Below are 20,957 nucleotides of genomic sequence, written 5' to 3'. Positions count from 1 at the left end.
ACCTTTAAACTATATGTGAGGAAGTTGTTCAAATTCCACTATTATGTTGATTTACAGTTAATGAAACAATGACATTGATCCTTTCCAGGGTTTGTTGGTATGCAAACTACGGTAACTGCAACTTTAGACATTTTACCTTTATTAACAGCTCCCTAAAAATTTTAAACTTATAATTTTGCTAAAAGGCAGTAACTGTTTTTGGAACTTCTTCAAATGTTTTGATCTTATTTCAACTAATTTTTTTTTTATCTAATTTGTGTGGACTGAGTTAGGAAAGTGGGGTCTTGTTTATTGCTGTAGTTAATCATCTATTTATGTATGAGCAGAGATTCATAATTACTTTAGTGCAAGATAATTGGGATATATAGTTTGATTTTTTATCCATAGGAAATTTTTTATATTCTTCTTTTACTTCTTGTGAATCATTAGACTTGAATATGAGGTTACAGCAGGTACAAGTTGTTTTGAGGTTCATTCTGTTAAGTTAATTAGTTTTCATTAGTTTCATTTTCATATGTCCCTTTGGTATGGGGAAACTATTTCGTCGAGATGTTTTCTTTGTTCTGTAATATCTTAATCGCTGGTGGTATCTTCTTTTTGGTGTAAGGTCCAGCAGATTAGGCAACCCGGTGTTTTTATTTAGCTTCTGCTTGATGAAAATTTGTACAAGTAAAATTGTTATTGTAAGTTAATCTCCCAGGAAACAAAGATGAGTTTAATTTTAAAAGAAGTATGATTCTTATTAAGGGGAGACATTATTCCAAAGTTTGGGTGCTAAACAAATATATTTACCAACCTCAAATTCAAAAGCTTTCTTTGATCTAGAGTTGTGGTGACCGATATGGTAACGTCCCTGACTGGTGAATGCCAGACTGGGGTTTGAGTCCTGCTAAACTCGTTAGTTTCTTTGGGCACTGCAACCTCACCGTAATTATAAGCTAAGGATGGGGGGTGGAGCTTATAGGTCTATCTGCTGAGTCATCAACAGCCAATGCCTGGCCCTCCTTGGTTCTAGTATGGGTGGAGAGGGGGCTTGGGTGCTGATCATATATATATATATGGTCAGTCTCTAGGGCATTGTCACTGTCCCTTGCCTCTGCCATTCATGAGTGGCATTTAAACCTTTAATAGGTCTTGTATTTCTATTTTACAGTACCCGGTGTTACATCTTCCTTCTAATTCACCAACTTTGTAATACATAGATGTCATTGAAGGGATGTTCTATACTCTCAGACCGGTATCAGATGTAGGTGATTGTATTGTAGCTTTGGAATGTGATGCAATCGGGTACCTTTTACTTTGCTATATTTTGTCAGATTCTGGTAAAGATTTTTTTTTTTTTTTTCTGTAAAACTTACAGCATGATACCTTCATTTTTACAGGGCGGTCTTCGTTTTTTGTGCTTCTCTAAAGAAATGGAAATGGTTTCAGACTTTAAGCAGGATTTTTTTTCTACTCTTGTAACTTTTGAATTGAGTGGTCCATTGGCTGCATACACTTATTTATTTCTCATTTTAATTCACCTTTTAGTTACCTTTAGTCATTTTCTAAATCCCTTTTTGTTTCCCTCTAAATAATCTACTCTTGGAAAACTACGGTACAATAATATCAAGTTCAGTTATTCCTTTTCGACCGAAGAGAATCTCTTAGCCGTGACATTTGTTTTTAAATGGGCTCCTTTTTTCATGAAGATATTTTCACACGTGTAGCTCTACCTGCCCCATGCCTTCTCTTCATTAGGTAAAATAATGATTAGGTATCATAACTTTATGATATTCAAGGAAGGTCTAGGTCTCTTCATAACGTGTACGAAGTGAAGTTACTCTGTGATTTATGACTACTGTATTTAAAGATCAAAGGTTCTAATGTTAGTCTTCTTGAACTCTTTCCACAAGCTACTGGTTAAATTCAAATATATTGAAATAGCCCAATGAATAGAATTTATAAAGGCTAATGAATCGTAAAACTCACTGCCATGATGTACTGTGGGTTATGACTGTACCTAAGTTGAAGTAGATTGATTTGAAGTTCTCTGGTATCCTGACATCGAAGGTCATTGACGCCAATTGAAGAAGTAGAAGGGTCGTATAAGATTATGGGGAAAATGCCAGTTTGGCAGTGGAGGAAATAAACCCACAATGCCAAGGAATTTGGGATTGCTAATGCTGTCAATGTAAATTTAGTGTATTTTTAGGAAATATTTGATTGAAAGGAAAGGGAATCCATTCTTCGGTCCATTACGACAATAGCCGAAATAGCACATGGAAGAAAAATGGTGCAATCTTGTGGTAGAAAGGGGATATGAGGTGAATAGACAAGATGTAAATCATTCAGTCTTATCAAGAAGGAATGGAAAAGAAGCACGATGATACTTGTTGATTAGATATCTTTAATACAGGGATGGCAGATACCAGTTTAAAACTTTAGCAACTATGACAGGAAATTAATGCCTTTCAAGAAAATAATATGAAAGACCTTCAAATTCTCGTAAGCAAATCTGAAAATTTTTAGACATGGAGAAAAGAGGTTTTAATATTTTAATGAAACAAAAGAATTGGTTGAGAAAACCGGTTTATAAGGGATTGCTGGGAGATAATTTAAGCGAAGAATCATACGCAAAAGTATATATCGAGTCAAAAGAAAAGGCAAGAGAATAGAAATATGAGGAATGGCAGTTGCTCTTAGGAAGGATACCCAACTACTGTACAGTCTCCTGCGCTTTGGCAGAGTAGATGTAATGGACTCTCAGTGCCATAGTCTCAAAGCAGCCATCTCTGAGAGAGTTGAGGACTCTTTAAGTAGTCCTGTGCAACCTATTTTTCTTACTCTTCTGCTTCTTGCAAGGAGAAGGAGCGTGTGAGCTTCCTTTTATCACTCGCACCTGCCACACCTTCGTCAGCTTTGTTCTTGATCAACGTTTTCTTCTCCGGTGTCAGTAAATTGAGAAAGCTATGTAGGCTACCACTTCAGAAACTACTGAATCACTTAACACCAGGGGATGGGAAGGTCACTTGAGGACACTGACATTGCGAGTTCTCTGGCATGGAAAAGAAAAATACACAATGCCTCCACGGATGTTACACCAAAGATACCCAATGATAGCCAAACACTTCAATCCTGTCTTACTGGGACCTGTATGTTCTGATATAGATTCACAAGAAGCAAATGACAGCCATCCGTTGGATACGCAAGTGGTACGATACGATATGTTGATGAACGCTGTCTTTGTATGTTCTGGTCCGAAAAGGTGGTGGTGGTTGCCTATTGGAAATATCCTTGTCTCCCAATTTATAAGTCAGGAGTTCAAACCCGATATTTCTAGCAGTGTCGGCAATATTACTGTTCTTGTGATCTAGAGAAGGGGATTTAGGAAGAACCCTGTACTGTAGATCATCCTGCTGAGTTATCAGCAACCATTACCTGGCACTATCTGGTCCTAACTGGGGTGGAGAAGAGGCTTAGATGCTGATCATATTTTGATATGGTTTGTCTATAAGACATTGTCCTGTTCCCTGCCTATGCTGCTCATGAGTAACCTTTGAAGGGTTGAGCACACACTGAATGTATATTCTACCCTTACACGAGATAAACCAGCCACGTAGCAGTTGTTAGTGTCTCCCGTCCCTCCATGCATTCTAGCTCCTGGGCTTGTAGGCCTGGTGAGTCAGTAGAAAACCAAGCAGTGCTAGTCTAGGGAGGCAAGAGGAAGCAAGTAGTGAGCTTCCTCGGCAACATCAGGGACAACCTCTCAATGAAGATGAATAGGAGTTCTTGGATTTGTTCTTTCCAATCTTGCACCACTGGGAAGGAGACAAAGTGCAGCATGGGATACTTATGAACAGGAATGGATTCTGCACACCAACACAGAAATTATGGATCTACAGCAGGCAATGACAAAGGGCATCATTTCCACTTTTGATTTTGATTCTATGGAACAAAAAATACAGCACAGCATATCTCATTCACACAAAAGGGAAAAGCTAGATAAGGGTATCTTATCTTCACAAGGAGGTTGCGCAGAGCAAAGATGTCCATTCAACGCAACAGCCAAAGTGAAAGTTTGGTTTCTCTAATAGTTGGTTTGTCTTGCAACTCACTCAGTCTGCCATCTTGAAATATTGATTCAAAATCTATTGGTCACCAGCTTTGCTCCAAAGTTATCTTCTGTAAGTAAAGGACGAGGGTTTGTTACCAAGTCAGACCGAACAATGAATGTTATTAGCAATGTATGTGGTATAACGCTGCAAATTACTTGACCTAAAAATTAAGACTAAATTCTTAAGGAAAAAAACATACTTACTTTAATTCCGTACTTCTCAAAGTAACTGGCTTTATGGGCAGGAATATTTTTTATGCAGTATTCTTGAAAAATAGTTTAATGATGGAGAAGAGGACCAGAGCTTTGTAATTACTGAAGGAATATTTAGTCTCAAGAAATAAAATTTTAAGAGCCAACCCTTTTGAAAGGGTAAAGTTTTAGACTCGTCAGAACTGAATAGTGTTGCTACCAAGGAAAGCACAGTTGTCCATCAACCGACTAGTCAATGCTATGATATTCTTTGTACTTTCCAAGTGTTTCATATAAAGGTATTTTGAGTCCTAATTCAGCTTGGGCTTTTTTTCTCATCTTTTACCGAGTCTCGACTTCCCCTAGTTATTTCCGTATTGCCGAGTTTGTTGCAAAAATGGAATCTACCTCTTAAAGCTCCCACACACGGTACAATTTTCTGTGGATGGCGTCTGCCACAGTTTCGTGGTGTCACAAAGAAGTGGAGGGAAATTGTGAACTAAAAATTGTTTCATGCAGGCATCTATAGAAACACATTTCATTTTTGGCCACGAAACGGTGGCACCTATCATCCACTTAAACTTGGCCCGTGTGGGGCAGCCCTTAATGTTGACTATAACAGTGGGACCCTCGAGGCTCTTTATGAGTTGGCCAAGAGTTTGTGTGAACCTAATCATTTTAATTAAATCTATCTTATCTGTTCTTCCCCAAAAGCTTTTTTTATCCATTTCCAATAATTCGCACGGCACGTTTAGTAAGATTGGTTGGAGATTTGTAAATCGCCCGGCCGGTTTGGCAAATTGTACGATTGTTCTTACTATAATGTCAATGCTTTCACAAATTTGCCATCCATTTGCAGTAATTCCCAACATACGTTTAGGGAGATTAGTTGGAGAGTTGTAGATCGCCGGGCCGGTTAGGAAAATCGTACAGTTGTTCTTACTCCAGATGTCAATGCTTTCACAAATTTGTCATCCATTTGCAATTATTTGCAACATATGTTTAGGCAGATTGGTTGGAGAGTTGTAGATTGCGTGGTCCGTTAGGAAAATCGTACAGTTGTTTTTACTCCAGATGTCACGAATTTGTCATCTATTTGCAATAATTCGCAACTTAAGTTTAGGCTTGTAGGTTTGTCGCAGTTCCAGACATTATCTCAAGAAACTAATTAGAGAAATTGAAATCTAGGTAAGTTTTCCAGTTTTTCCAGGCATTATAGGTTCTTCAAATAGTTCCCCTTTTGATGCTATTTCTATGAAATGGCTCAATTGATAGCTAAATACTTTGCAACTAATTTATTACATTAATAATACAGGATACCCACCATGATAGTTTGTTGTCCAACCAATTATGAATCTCTCTGCTTGTGGCTCCTAACAGTTATGTTTGCATTTAATATTAAATATCTTTAAAACTTTTTTTTTTTGTATTTCATATGAGATCAAGTCTAGCAAAGAAATAAATATATAACCATTTCATAAAAAATTAACTTGCAAACCAGGTACAGGGTATCTGTACTTTTAGGTAACCATCCTGTGTTAAACTAGGTACAGGGTATCTGTACTTTTAGGTAACTATTCTGAGTTAAATCAGGTACAGGGTATCTGTACTTTTAGGTAACCATCCTATGTTAAACTAGGTACAGGGTATCTGTACTTTTAGGTAACCATCCTGTGTTAAACTAGGTACAGGGTATCTGTACTTTTAGGTAACCATCCTGTGTTAAACTAGGTACAGGGTATCTGTACTTTTAGGTAACCATCCTGTGTTAAACTAGGTACAGGGTATCTGTACTTTTAGGTAACCATTCCGAGTTAAATCAGGTACAGGGTATCTTTACTTTTAGGTAACCATTCTGTGTTGAGCAATCAGCCAACATTTCTCTTGTATTGTACTGTATTTGATATTAAACAATGTTGATATTGGAATTTTATTGGGAAGTTTGCAGATTTTAGGGTTTTTTTGTAATTATGAGCCAATCCCTTACAAATGATTAAAATTAATTTCCCTTCTTCATACAGTATATACTTCATTTTTATTTAAATACCAAACAAGCAACCTGTTATATCAGAACTTATCATTACCCGTGACCTCTGTATTACCAGTAATTTAATTTATATATCTTAAGACTGTCCTTTCAGTCTTTCACGCTACATCTCTTTAAGTTTTCCTCCGAGGACTTGAGTACAAACAGAGACTGCCTTCTCACCTGAAAGAGAAATGGGCTCTTCTGTATACTGCATCCATGTAACGTTTCTCAGTTGGGAAAAAAAAAAAGAAGATAAAACATTGTTGTTGTTGGCTGCCTTTTGTAGTAAATGCATGATTCATGCTTATCTGCCAATTGCTCTCTGGATTGGGGCGAAACGATTTCCTCAAGTTCTTAAACAGGAAGTTGTTCTTTTTGGTGTTCGCATCAAGAATGATTTTTGTATGTGTAAATAAATCCAGGTTGCAACTGATAGACGAGTATGCTAGTTTGTTCTATGCTAATAATGCAGTCTTTGTAAATGGTATGTACATTAAGATGTAGATAATTATCTCCTTTAGCTTTTAATCGTTGTTCACCAAGATATTTTATCTTTTACTGTATTGTATTTGTATTAAAAACTAAAAAAAAAACATGTATGCAGACTTGGCAGCTGTGCCGGTACATGTACTAGACTGCCAAGATAGTACAACAACCCTTTACCCACATTTGATGCCAATTCATTTTCTGTTGGTAGAAATACTTGCAGTTTGCAGCAATTTGAGATTTGGTTCGAATAAGATCGGATATAAAAGGAGGTTCGCCTCGTGTTGGGAGGGATCGCTCTCTACTTCAGAACTGGTTTGGAACTTGGAGCCAGTCCTATGTCATTGTTTTGATGCTGATAGTATTTCTGGATCCCATTATTTATAAAGTGGGTGATTTCAAATTGTGCAATATGGAATTTTACAATGTGAAATAGAATATCAGATAATAAAGTGCACAGTAATATAAATGCTATGTACAAATCATTAAGAGAAATTTTGTTTATTTTTTATTATTTATATGTACTGTATCTATGTTTTACTATTCTGTAGTTGTATTCTTCAAAGAAGGACCTGTATAATAATTTAATTTACTGAAGATATGCAATTTCTTTTGTTGCTATTTTTCTACCCCAGTCACTTCTGATACTGATATCCATCTACTTCTAAACTCAATTTTTTTTAATGAAGCGCATTTGCACTGACTCGCAGCCGTGCCCTTTTAGCTCGGGAAAGTTTCCTGCTATCTGATTGGTTAGAATTATCTTGTCCAACCAATCAGCGACCAGGAAACTTTTCCTGAACTAAAAGGGGCCCCCTGCGAGTCGGTGCAAATCTGCCTCACTAAAAAGAATTGACTATAATTTATCAGTGTTGACTTCTCGTCCCGGTTTCTCGGAATACTTCATCACTGTGTATATTATATCTGTAAATATTAAAAGATTAACTTAAATTTTATATTAAGGGTATGTTATTCATATTTGAAAGTGATGCATATGTCGTAAAGGAAACTTACTCCCAACATCGCTGAGGCAATTAATAATTTTATTTTATATACTGTATTGTATTTGAAAGCATGCTGTCAGTTATTGTTGAAGAAGCCATATGGGGTCACTATAAATTAACAGATTGTGAATTTGCAGACAAAAAAATCTAAAATCAAATACTCAACACAGTCGCATCAAAGCTGTTTGTCTGTACAGTAGTAGTTGTTGATCAGTTGTAATTTTTTTTTTCTTAAATAAACTATTTTCAAGAATATATTTTGTAATGTGTTACATGAGGCAATTGGTAAGCTGATTTCAAAGAAATTAGGAATATCAATGAATCTCTGCCTTTATAATGTAAAGGTTTGAGAACTTGAAGTTTTAAATAACGGTCAATTTTTAAATCCTCCCGAACGGAGACCAATCCTGTCTATGAGAGTGAAGTGCTGCTTACCATTTCTTCCATGTGTTCCTAATGTTATTCCTGATCCACTCAAATCCTGATCCCAATTTTTTTTTTCATTCTATTTAACCATTTTTATAAAGAAAGAAAAGATTCCACACAATGTGATGTAATATCCTCCTCTTGGTAAAGCATTGAAAACCTTTTGTAAACTTTTGCATTTGATATAGACAAAAATTTTTTCCAGTATTTTGATAACCTGTTTTGATAAAGGAATTACTATATCAAGTCTGTTTACATATGCCAGTGTTTACATGAGATTTTTATCTGATGTGTACTGGAATCGTCTCAGAAAGATAGAAACGTTCATAGTTTAAATCGCATTCTTTTCTACCATTTTAACCCCCTGTATGCTAAGATAAAATTTTTTTATATTCTAACATGTTGCTCTAGATTGTAGACCAGTGTTAGGTATTAGCACAATACACTTTGTGATTATCATCAAAGTAGTTTAATTATCCTGAAATAGAAAACCACTTTATGGGAATATGTGATAAAGGGAAAATTCTTTCAGTACTTGACCATTTTACCCCCAATGGACGTACTGGTACGTTTCACAAAACTCATCCCTTTACCCCCATGGACGTACTGGTAGGTCCTTGCAAAAACTGCTATTTACATTTTTTTTTTTTTTTTGCATATTTTTGATAACTATGAGAAATTTCAGGCATTTTCCAAAAGAATGAGACCAACCTGATCTCTCTATGACAAAACTTAAGGCTGTTAGAGCAATTTAGAAAATATATTTGTTCCAACACGGAGTACTTACCTTGAACTACTTTCTTAGGAGTATCTGGGATCTCCTCCCAACCGACCAGAGTTTTGTGTAGTTTACCCTAGTCCCGTTTTCTATGAGGGGTAACCTCAGGTGGAGTGATACGCACCCTGAGGCTAACCCCGGGTCAGAGAGCATGCTTGCTAAGGTCTCGATCTCCAGTAAGTTCTCTGGTCGCGTCACGATAACATCTCGACGCTCTCTCCTTACCCAGTGCGACCCTTTGTGTCCCCGACCCCCTTTGCGTCTCACGCGGTCCCCACGTGGATCCATTGAGTTCATTCCATACCCTTTCCTACCCTTCTCCTCTGTGTTCGTAGTGTAGGGGCAGCTTATGTACTCCTACAGCCACGTGTCCGGAGTGCGAGTCCTGGAACGAGGTGCAGTGGGTGCGCTTCGGCACCAAGAAGAAGAAGGCGTCCAAGAGGTCACACACGAAGCCGAGCCTCTCCTCGCCGCTTTCGTCTCCCGATGCCTCGTCGGATAGAGCTTCTCAGCCACCTTCCCCTACCCAGAGTAGGGGACGAGGTAAGTCAGTTGTGGGGAAGAGGCCCATTGCTCTTCCCCAGGAGTCTGAGTGGGTGGGGTATAGCACCAAGAAGAAGTAGGCGACGAAGAGGTCACCTAAGAAGCCTAGCGTCCCTTCCTCCCTTGCTTCGCCGGGCGTCTCGTCTGACCGAGCTTCCCTACCACCCTCCCCTACCCAGAGTAGGGGACGAGGTAAGTCCGTTGCGGGAAAGAGGCCCGCGGCCCTTCCCCAAGAGTCTGATCTTCAGGATAATGGGGTTGTGGCGTCATTCCAGGCGAGGGAGGAGCGGGAGTGAGTACGGGAGACGGAGTCCTAGTACAAGCAGACCACGTCTCCTCTGATGACCCTATGTGGGGGAAAAAATGTCCCTAATTCTTCTCCAGCCACTTTGGCGTGTTTTTCAGTCACTTCTGCAGCCGAGGGTGCCGCCGAGAAGGAGCTTTCCCCGCCGCCGGACCCCATTGCGTGGGTTTCCCCCAAGAGCAGTGAGTGGGTGATGGTTCACCGCGACAGGCTGCTGGAGCTAGCTGCGGCGCCGGGCCCTTCAAGTTGGCGTCCGAGGACGAGCTCCCCGGATAGATACTCCTTCGGCAGCAGGGGCACCTGACGGAGGGACTCATCATGGCAGGTTCCAGTCGACAGTCGTAAGACCGCGAAGGTTCCGGCTCCATCTGCCCAGCGGAGAGAGTCGCCCCTACGGTCTGGCAGCCGAGTCCTGACCTCCAAAGGCCACCTAGCTCGTCACGAGCGCAGCCCTCGGCTTTCCTCAACGGGCAGGCCCGCAGATACGAGAACCTCCGGAAGAGATGTTGGGCCCAGGACGGAGGCCTCCGTCCCGACGGCGATGCCCGTCCTTTAACGTGAACCCCCATGAGAGCGTCGGTCCAGGACTCCCCCAGGTGCGAAGTCCTCCTTCGGAGTACCCCCGTCACGTGTCAGCGCGCCCGTCGGAGGATCTCCCAGAAGGAGGCACAGAAGAAGCCGTCCCCCTAGGGAGGAATGGGTGCGTGTCGCCATCCCACGCAGACACCTCCGGGGAGCTTCAGCAGTTCCGGGTACCTCTGGCTGGCTCCCAAGGGCTCGTTCTCTCGCTCCGAAGTACGCCCCCTACAGCAGGCTCTGGCAGACCAGCATAAGTCCGCGAAGGTTCCGACTCCTTCCGCCCAGCGGAGAGTCGCCCCTTCGGTCTGGCAGCCGTGTGCCAGCCTCCAAGACTTCGACAGGCCGGCCAGAACGTGTAAGACAAATCAGCAGCCACGAGGAAGCCCGCAGCAGCTTGGTCCTCCATGGGGAGAGACAAGTCCAGGACGGAGGCCTCCGTCCCAGCGGCGATGCCCGTCCTCCATCCAGAACCGGCGAAGTCGTACCACGACAAAGGATGCCTTCACCCCAAGCGGGGGCCCCCGTCGTAGGTGCTCCTTCTCAGGCAGACGGACATCCGACGGAAGGCTCAGCGGACGAGGCCCCCGCGTACAGAAAAGTACTAGCCCTCATCAGACGGCACCACAGGCTGGACGAACCGAAGCCCGCGACGGATGAGGACTGGCTCTCGGGCCTCAGCAGGTTGGTAGATACCCCCTTGCAGCAGAGGCCCTCACTGGCTGGCTCCCTAGAGCTCCTTCGCCATCCTCGCGGTACGTCTCCTCCAGCAGACCCGATCATCGACGGAAGTCATCGCACCAGGTCTCGGTCGACAGGCATAAGCCCGCGAAGGTTCTGACTTCTCCCGCCCAGCGGAGAGAGTCGCCCCTTCGGACTGGCAGCCTTGTCCCGGCCTCCGGTTCTTCGATGGCCCGCCCTGAACGAAGGAACCAACCAGCCAGCATGGGGAAGCCCGCGGCCCCATGGATCTCCGCAGGAGCTCCATCCGTCCAGCGGAGGCAGCCGCTGGCTCGACCCGGCAGCATGGCATCCATACCCGGTACCACGACAGCTCCATTTAGGCTTCGTGGTCAACCACTGGTATACCAGGCTACTCACACCCCACGGATTCCCCGGGAGGGGGTAGACCCATGACGGATACCTCCGTCCCGGTGGCTCCATCCGTGATGGAGCTGGCCGCTCCATCGTCCCGGCCAGCCCCATCCAAGCATTGGAGGTGGCCGCTGACACACCCATGAGCTACCTCCGTCCCGGCGGCTCCATCCGTGATGGAGCCAGCCGTGCCATCGTCCCGGCCAGCCCCATCCAAGCATTGGAGGCGGCCGCTGACATGGCAGGGTACTTAAACCCCATGGATTTCCCCGGGAGGGGGTAGACCCATGACGGCTCCATCCGTGATGAAGGCAAAGTGGTTTTCCCCCTAGTGGGTCGAACAGGGCTATTGCCTCTCCAGTGCCTGCCTCAGTGGCTGCTGGAGAGAGAGCCCCCCCCACACACACACACACACACCTTTGCCCAGTGCCTCTCGGCTCCGTCCGCCCGTCGGATGTAGAAGTTGGCACACGTATCTTTCCCTTGCCTTGCCCCCCTTAGAGGAGCTTCGACTCCACAGTTAGCCTTCAGACCCTCCTACTCAGGCTCCAGGAGAGGGCATTCAGGCCGCGGCTCTCGAAGGAGATAGGAGGGAAGGCCCCCTACTCCTGCAGACGCCTCAGGTGGGGGGATGCCTTAAACGATCTTGGCAAGCATGGCGGGACCATGGAGCAGATCCGTGGACCGTAGCAGTACTAAAGGAGGGGTACAGGCTGCCCTTCCTAGCGGACCCCCACCTCAGATCCCAGATCAACAGGCGGAGTGGTTGGCACCCAAGGACCCCTTGAGAGTAGCAGCATTGCAGGAAGAAGGCTCGGCAATGCTGGCGAAAGGGGCTGTAGAACCAGTCAAGAAACCGGGTCCAGGGTTCTACAGCAGGCTCTTCCTGGTGGAGAAGGCGACAGGGGTCTGGAGACCAGTCATAGACCTTTCAGCCCTCAACAAATTCGTGTGCAACACCGACTTCAAGATGGACACTCCGAAGTCGGTCCTAGCGGCCTTGAAGGAGGAGGACTTCATGAGGTCCATAGGCCTCAAAGACGTCTACTTCCAGGTCCCTGTCCATCCCTCCAGCAGGAAGTTCCTAAGGGTAAAATGGAGTACCCAAACGTTGCAGTTCAAAACCCTATGCTTCGGACTGTCGACAGCCCTCAGGGCTTCACGAGGGTCTTCGCAACAGTTTCAGACTGGGCGAACGAACAGGGCGTCCGCCAGATTCGGTACCTAGATGACTAGTTGTTGCTTTCAGCCTCAGAGGAAGTACTGAGGGAGCAAGGCGCGAAGCTCCAGCAGTTCTTCAACGTCTTGAGTATCATCATCAACCTGGAGAAGTCCCAGCTGATACCTTCCACCAGGATGAACTACCTAGGGTTGGTCCTAGACTCCCGGATGGCGAGGGCCTTCCCCTCCGCGGAGAAACTGGACAACCTGAAACAGATACTCTGGCCCTTCCTGTCGGGCCAGCCCAGGAGAGCCAAGGACTGGCAAAGACTGATAGGACTCCCCGCGCAAGATAGTCCTGGTGTCCCCGGAGACGAAGGAAGTCCTGGAATGGTGGCACGTCAGAACGAACACCCTCAAGGGAATTCCCTTCGCAACCGACCCTCCGGAGATGCTCCTGTTCACGGACGCAACCAAGGAGGGCTGGGGTGCCCATCTTCTCGACAAAACGGCAAAAGGTAAATGGGAAGCCGAGGAGACGAACCTGCACATAAACGTGCTGGAGATGAGGAACGTACAAAGGGCGTGCCTAGAGTTCGTCCATCTACCCCGGGGAAGCACCGTGGCTCCGGTGGCCTACGTGAAAAAGCAAGGAGGATTGAAGTCGAAGGAACGGTGCAGTCTCACGTTAGAGTTCCTAGAATGGGCCGAAGTGGAACAAATCAATTTTTCAGCTAGGTTCTCTCCGGGGAAGAGGAACGTCCTGGCCGACGGCCTCAACAGGACGGGTCAAGTGGTAGGGCCCGAGTGGTCCCTACACCCAGAAGTGGTCAAAACCCTCTTCCTGAAGTGGGGCTCGCCGGTGATAGACCTCTTCACCACGAGACTAAACGCACAGCTCCCCGTGTTTTGTTTTCCTGTGCCAGATCCAGCAGCAGCGTTCGAGGACGTTTTCCAACACCCTTGGGACAACCTCGACGTTAACGACTTCCCACCCTTCGGGATGCTCAGACAGGTCCTCACAGGGTGAGACGGACGGCCAACCTGTGGGTGACTTTGGTAGCGCCCTGGTGGCTAGAGAGAGAGTGGTTCGCGGATCTAAAGGAACTGGCACGCCTTCCACCTGGGCCACTTCCAGACAGACCAGACCTTCTCCGGCAGTTTCACTTCCAGAGGTTCCACGGAAACCCTCGGTCCCTCCGCCTTCACGCGTGGAGGTTATCGAGCGTCTCCTGAGAAAGGAAGGATTTCCGTCGGGGACGGCATCAAGGATGTCAGGGTACCTGAGGCGTTCGTCAGTCGAGGTGTATCAGGCGTAGTGGGCTACCTTTTCTGAGGGGTGCTCCTCGAAGAACATCAGGCCGTTAAGGGCCTCCATTCACGAGATAGCAGGCTTCCTGGTCTATCTCAGGGAAGAAGTGGGCACGTCCATCCCAAGTCTTCCTCCTGAAGGACCTAGACCTAGGTGCCTCCAGATATATCTCGACGCTCATCAAGAGCTTCGAGCAGTCGTGTTCCCCCCAAGCCGCTAGAGTGCCCCAGGGGGATGTGGCTAGGGTACTGAAGATGCTTTCGGAACCTCCCTTCGAGCCTCTAAAAGACATTCTAGACAAGCAGCTCTCCCTTAAGGCAGTCTTTTGTTTAGCTCTGGCATCAGCAAAGAGTAGGTGAGATTCATGGCCTGTCGTACGAGATTTCACACTCGAAGGGCTGGCGAGAAGCTACCTTCAGATTCTTACCCTCCTTTGTAGCCAAGCCTCAGAATCCAGCTGTTTGGGACCCCAAAGTTGAAGGGTTCTCAGTGCCAGCCATCCCTCGCTCGGACAACCCGAGGGACTTGCTGCTGTGCCCTGTCAGGGCAGTATGGCAGTATTTAGAGAGGACAGCTAGACTTCGTCCCGAGATCAAGAGTCTGTTCATTTTCCTCGGGACTGTAAAGAAGCCAGTCTCCAAGAACACTATCTCCTTCTGGCTAAGGCAAGTGATCGTCAGGCCCTACAGTAGTGTAGGGGTCCCCCTTCCAGGAAAGCCCAGACCCCACGACATTAGGGGTAAAGGTCTTAGTGTGAGTCACAAGAGAGGATTCACCTCTCCTTTAAATGTAGATCTGTGGGTAAGTAGAGGATATAGCTGGATGAAATTTAATAACCCATGTTTCAAAACAAATAAACCTTTATATTAAACTTTAAGAAAGCAGATAATTCTGTGGACTTTTTCCCACAAGTCGACCGATGTACGACTTTTCCGCACAAGGAAAAGAAACAAGACGTGAAAATTAAGGATGCCAGACCAAGCCACAACCCAATCATTTACTTTTGGGAGCAAAAATTAGCCAAGATTATCTGAGAAAATAAACAGTAAAAACCACTTAAATCAAAGCAGTCATAGAAAAGGCTACCAAATATAAAAGCTAGTCAGAAGATAGGTACGAACCATAGACAACTAACGTAACCTTTAATAAAAGTCCACCCTAACTGATGATGCCATTCGATGTTTCCTCGAGTAGACGGTAATAAGTTCTCAGATATAATACTGCTGCTCCTACTGTCAGTGCATTCAAAAAATTGAAGGCATTCATTCCCTACAAATAAATACATGAAGGTGCCACAAGGGCAACCATCATGGCTGGGCAAGATCGCATGACATTAAAGGCACTAGCCATTGATAAGCATAATTGTAGAAAATATAATGATTAGTACAATTAATGACAAAGATAAAAAAGACACTGCACTATAAGGGTACTCCAGTGTGGATGATGTAAGTCGTGATCGTAGGGTGAAGAGGGGAGACCTCTTATCATAACAGTGACCATCAGAGAAGTGAAACCTACTGTGCAACAACAAATAAAACTACTCAGGAGTGGAGTTGCAAGGAAACAAATCGTGATGCAACCGAACCCTTTTACTCTTATTGTCTGGTGGTAGAAAATGGAACTAGAAGTAACTCATTTAAAAGACTCAGAAGTTTTTAGCAGTGTAGGAATAAAAAGTTTGTATATGTGTAGGAATAATACATTGTTTTTAAAATTTGTAATGTTTACACTATAATTATTTGCCCCTTGGCAACAGGTAAGTGTTTTTGGTCTTCTAAAAGAACATTAGTAACACCCAGTACCTTATCTCCTCCTCCTGCTGATCCGTGGTATGCGCTGCGACGTGGGAATGTTATGGCTGGTTGGTGATTGAATTACTAATAATTAAGTTCTTTGCATAAAAGTTAAGACAACAGAAACTTGGATCTGACTCAAACCAGGCAGTTCTCCAAAAATGAAAATAATACAGTTACTAGAGCAAAAGGGAGCCAAACGTATAAGCAGGTCGCCGTCGCCACTACTAGAGGCAATGGCTTTACATACGGGTATAAGTGTCTTAGTGAAAATCCAAAGTAAGTTAAATCTAAAGGACTGAACTTTGGGAAGATTCTTTGAAATAATCCCTATTTAATTACTTTTTGTGCACTGTATTGTGAAATGGCTTTAAAAGAATTAAAATAAAAGAAATATAACTGGACTACAAACATACCATACTGCAATTACTTTAAACTTCTTCAAATGCCCATTAAAAGTAATCTACAAATCTTTAAACATTTATTTTACTTTTGTATTGTTTACAAAAACAACTTACCTAAATATAATCATTTGATTTCCAAATACTGTACCACACACATACAGTTAATCATCCTAAAATACACTGTAGTCAGAGAAATTATATTTTGCGTCTTTCTTCTTCTTCTTTTGCGCTACGGCAGCCTGAGCCTCTTCTTTACTGAAAGATAGAAGATGAAAGAAATCAAAATTACATGGATGCATAATGCAAAAATGTGAACTTGAAATCATTAACGATAATAAACTCAAAATTATTAACGATAATAAACTTAAAATCATTAATAATAACAAACTTAAAATCATTAATGATGATAAACTTAAAATCATTAATGATAATAAACTTAAAATCATTAGGGATAATAAACTTGAAACAATTTACGATAATAAACTTAAAATCATTAACGATAATACTTAGAATTATTAAGAAAAGACAGAGAATTACACATTATATTTAAAAGTTATATGGAATACATAACCTTTATTCTTTAGCATAAGTATCTGACTTGAACTTTAGTTAAACCAACTTATAAGTTCTAAGAAACTTTTAGGAATTCAAAGAGACAAATCCAATTAAAATGAAAAATTTGTAGATAATATGTATTTTTCCTAACTATACAAACCTTAGCTATTTAATAGGGGTATTACTTTGGGCGTAGCTGAAATGACAAGCCATTAGAATTTTAACGAGGGTTTACTACCCCATCGCTAGTTAGCGGGGGTAGGGGAGGGTAGCTTGCTACCCACCCCCCTCACACACACACCTGTGCTTGAGCTCACTTTGCTTGGAGGTAGGACTTCAAGGGGGATAGGGCTGGCGGGCAAGTTTGATTAAATAGCTAAGGTTTGTATAGTTAGGAAAAATACAAATTATCTACGAATTTGTCATTTGTTCCGTAACTGGAATACAAACCACGCTATTTAATAGGGGTGACTCACCCATTAGGAAGGGTGGAGGTCCCAGCCAGTACTGGCTTTTTGGCTTTGCCCGGGGGCTCGTTATTTGAGCGTGTCAGCACTCAAAAATAAGGAGTCCCTGCACCTCGCTAGAACCTTGCTACGTAAGGAACTGCGGCCTACGCAAGCTGTGTGTGAAGGTATCATGAAGTGTGACTCGTCCTAGGAAGTTGACCTGTAGTTCTTAAGATGGAAACTTTAGGCTAGGACTCTCCCAATACCACCTCGTCAGGGTATGGGGACGTGACAGTATTAGCTTAATACTAGGAACACAAGGAAACATGGTTTACCTGCAGTGGTTTGAGGTCAGCTATGCAGAGAACCCAGGATGCTGCTTTCCCCAAGAGAGGGGAAGATGAATAAAAGAATAAGGGCCAGACATACCTTTTCATTCATACAGACTAAAACCGGGTAACAATGCCCTTAACCTTCTGCTACTTGTCCAATAAGAAGCTTGAGGTTTTAAACCAGCTGTTGTGCAGCCACCACAGGGCCGATAGAGAACGTATCGAGCCTCTTGTGGGTCACGTCTTGCAGGTAGTGGGCTGTGAAAGTCGTCTGACGCTTCCACACCCCAGCTTGAAGAACCTGCGTCACAGAAATTCTTTTTGAAGGCCAGAGACGTCGCTACGCCCCTGACATCATATGCTCTAGGGCGACGTGACGGAGGAGGGTCAGGATTCAGGGACAGATGAATCACCCTACGAATCCATGCCGAGATGGTGTTCTTGGTGACCCTTCTCTTAGTCCTCCCTGTGCTAACAAATAACGCTTGCACCTGAGGACGGACTGCAGCCGTTCTTTTGAGATATAGCCTCAAACTCCTTCCTGGGCACAGTAGGAGATAGTCTGGGTCATCTGTTAAAGAACGGAAACTCGAAATCTGGAAGGAATCGAACCGAGGATCTGCCACTCCCGGATTGTGAGTCTTAGCAATAAACTCAAGGACGAATTTGAACGTTACCTCCCCCATCCCCTTGAATGGGCGATGTCATACGAGAGACCATGAAATTCACTAACTCGCTTGGCCGAAGCTAAACCTAATAGGAACACCGTCTTCCAAGTTAGGTGGCGATCTGAAGCCTGGCGTAATGGTTCATAGGGAGGTCTCTTAAAAGACCTGAGAATTCGAACCACGTTCCATGGAGGAGGTCTCACTTCCGACTGAGGGCAGGTAAGTTCGTAACTTCGTATGAGTAGGGAAAGTTCCAGCGAAGAAGAAATGTCCATTCCTTTGAGCCTGAAGACTAGACTTAAGACTGAGCGATAGCCTTTCACCGCCGAAACTAAAAGGCGCATTTCTTCTCGCAAATACACGAGAAACTCCGCTATTGTTGGAATAGTGGCATCGAGTGGAGAGATACCCCTTCCACGACACCAACCACAGAAGACTTTCCACTTTGCCTGGTAGACAGTTGCAGACGACTTTTGCAGATGTCCAGACATCCTGATCGCAACTTGCTGCGAAAATCCTCTCTCAGCAAGGAGATGCTGGATAGTCTCCAGGTGTGAAGTCGCAGCGAAGCTACGGCTTTGTGGAAGATGTTGGCAAGTGGTTGTCTGAGTAGATTGTGTCGCGGAGGGAGTTCTTTTGGAAGTTCCGTTAGGAGTTGCAGAAGGTCCGGAAACCATTCCGCGTGATGCCATAGCGGAGCTATGAGGGTCATTGAAAGATTGACCGATATTCTGGTCTTGTTGAGCACCCTCCTCATCTGACAGAACGGGGGAAAGGCGTAAACGTCGATGTTGTTCCACCGTTGTTAGAAGGCATCTTGCCAGAGCGCCTTGGGATCCGGGACTGGGGAGCAGTACAGCGGAAGCTTGAAGTTCAGAGCTGTTGCGAACAGATCCACAGTCGGGGAACCCCACAAAGTCAGGACTTTGTTGGCTACTAGATGATCTAAATACCACTCGGTAATCACTATCTGAGACGCTTTGCTCAGATTGTCGGCGAGCACATTTCTCTTGCCTGGAATGAAACGTGCCTATAGTGGAATCGAGTGGACTTCGGTCCATCTCAGTATTTCTACTGCAAGATGGGATAGCTGCTTCAAAAAGGTACCTCCTTGCTTGTTGATGTAAGCCACTACTGTGGTGTTGTCGCTCATCACCACCACAGAGTGACCGGCCAGGTATTGTTGGAACTGTTGAAGGGCCAAGAAGACGGCCTTCATCTCTAGAAGATTTATATGGAGGCCTTTTCTGATTCTGACCACAGGCCTGAGGTCGTGTGGTGCAGTATGTGAGCCCCCAACCCTTTCTTTGAGGCGTCCAAAAACACCATCAAATCCGGGGGGAGGAAGAGAAGATCCACTCCTCTTCGTAGGTTCTCGTCTGTCACCCACCACTGGAGGTCCGTCCGTTCCACAGGTCCCATAGGGATCATGACGTCCGGGAAATCGTGACCTTGATTCCACCAGGACTTGAGTCGCCACTGGAGGGATCTCGTCCTGAGGCGACTGTTGGGAACTAGACGAGCCAAAGATGATAGGTGACCGAGGAGACATAACCACGATTGGGCTGGAAGTTCTTCTCGTCTGAGAAAAGGGCTTGCGACCTTCCTCAGCCTTGCTATCCTGTCGTCTGATGGGAAGGCTTTGAGTGGGAAGCAGAGAGGACTTCTCGAGATTTACCATGATCCCCAGATCCTGGCAAAGTCCCAGAAGTTTGTGTCGGTGTTGAAGAAGAGATGACACTGAGTCTGCTAGGATCAGCCAGTCGTCCAGATAACAGAGGAGACGGATGCCGATCCTGTGTGCCCACGATGATATTAGGGTGAAGACTCTGGTGAAAACTTGTGGTGCTGTGGAGAGACCGAAACACAGCACCTTGAACTGGTACTTTTTGTTGTCTAGGCTGAATCTTAAGTACTTCATTGAAGACGGATGGACTGGGATCTGGAAGTACGCGTCCTTCAGATCCAGTGTACACATGAAGCCTTGCGGTCTCACTGCTAGTCTGACCATTTCTGCGGTCTCCATGCTGAACGGAGTTTGTTTGACAAACTTGTTCAGAGCTGAGAGGTCGATGACTGGTCTCCAGCCGCCTTCTTTACAAGAAAGAGTCAACTGAAGAAGCCTGGGGACCCGTCTGAAGTAATGATTCTGATTCTGACCACAGAATTAATTCAGGAGCCAAATAAATATCGATGATAACGAATCAACTATTTATTCCTGAATGGATTTATTTATAATACGAAGTGTTACCTTCACGGCTGACAAATAACGACTCCCCATATAAGAAAAGGCGGGAGGCGAAAACCATTACAGTAGACATGTAAACAAAGTAACAGTAGTAATTATTATATGTAAACAACTGGTCGTTGGACCATACAACTGTTGAACGACAATCATAACAAAATGTAGATAGAACTCTAGTATACTTCAACTTCCTTTTTTTTTTCTTTTTTTTTTTATTGGATCAGAAAATATTTACCTTTAGAGTTCCATCATAAATAATGAAAATAAATGTACATTACAACTTAAGACTTATCTCTATCAAATGTTACAATACAAAGTTTATACTATTCCTTTTACAAAAACATATTTAGTTACATTGCAAATCTGACAGGTTTTTGTCTTAATCTTCCACTTCGTCTCGGTTCCCTTATTTCTCCCTCGGTATTTTCAAACTTCATCTGTGGATCTTCATCAACATCTCCTCAGTATTTTCGAAGTAATCTACGGTTTCTCCATAGCAACTTTCCATT

General features: G+C 44.1%; 1 protein-coding gene and 1 long non-coding RNA gene across 3 annotated transcripts in view; one reads left to right on the top strand and one right to left on the bottom strand.

The window, feature by feature from the left end:
* The window catches only part of LOC137627914 (RING-type E3 ubiquitin-protein ligase PPIL2), an 86,007-nt gene that overhangs the window by 7,579 nt on the left and 57,471 nt on the right, over nt 1–20,957 (bottom strand). The window contains exon 11 of one of the 2 annotated variants that reach the window (XR_011041244.1): nt 16,314–16,454. Coding sequence is in view for 1 of the 2 variants with exons in the window: in XM_068359365.1 (XP_068215466.1) it covers nt 16,370–16,454 (85 nt within the window). In the remaining variant the exon portion in view is untranslated. Of the gene's footprint in view, nt 1–16,263; nt 16,455–20,957 lie in introns of those variants that run through there. The other variant, XM_068359365.1, reaches the window with a different exon arrangement.
* On the top strand, nt 1,729–7,932 carry LOC137627915 (uncharacterized). Its single transcript, XR_011041245.1, has 2 exons — nt 1,729–5,789; nt 6,112–7,932. It is a non-coding gene; the product is annotated as an uncharacterized lncRNA (long non-coding RNA).

Source organism: Palaemon carinicauda, chromosome 35 (genome assembly GCF_036898095.1).
Source record: "Palaemon carinicauda isolate YSFRI2023 chromosome 35, ASM3689809v2, whole genome shotgun sequence".
Classification (NCBI taxonomy): domain Eukaryota; kingdom Metazoa; phylum Arthropoda; class Malacostraca; order Decapoda; family Palaemonidae; genus Palaemon; species Palaemon carinicauda.
The sequence above is the reverse complement of the archived record's forward strand: the minus strand, read 5'-3'. Positions and strand labels throughout refer to the sequence as shown.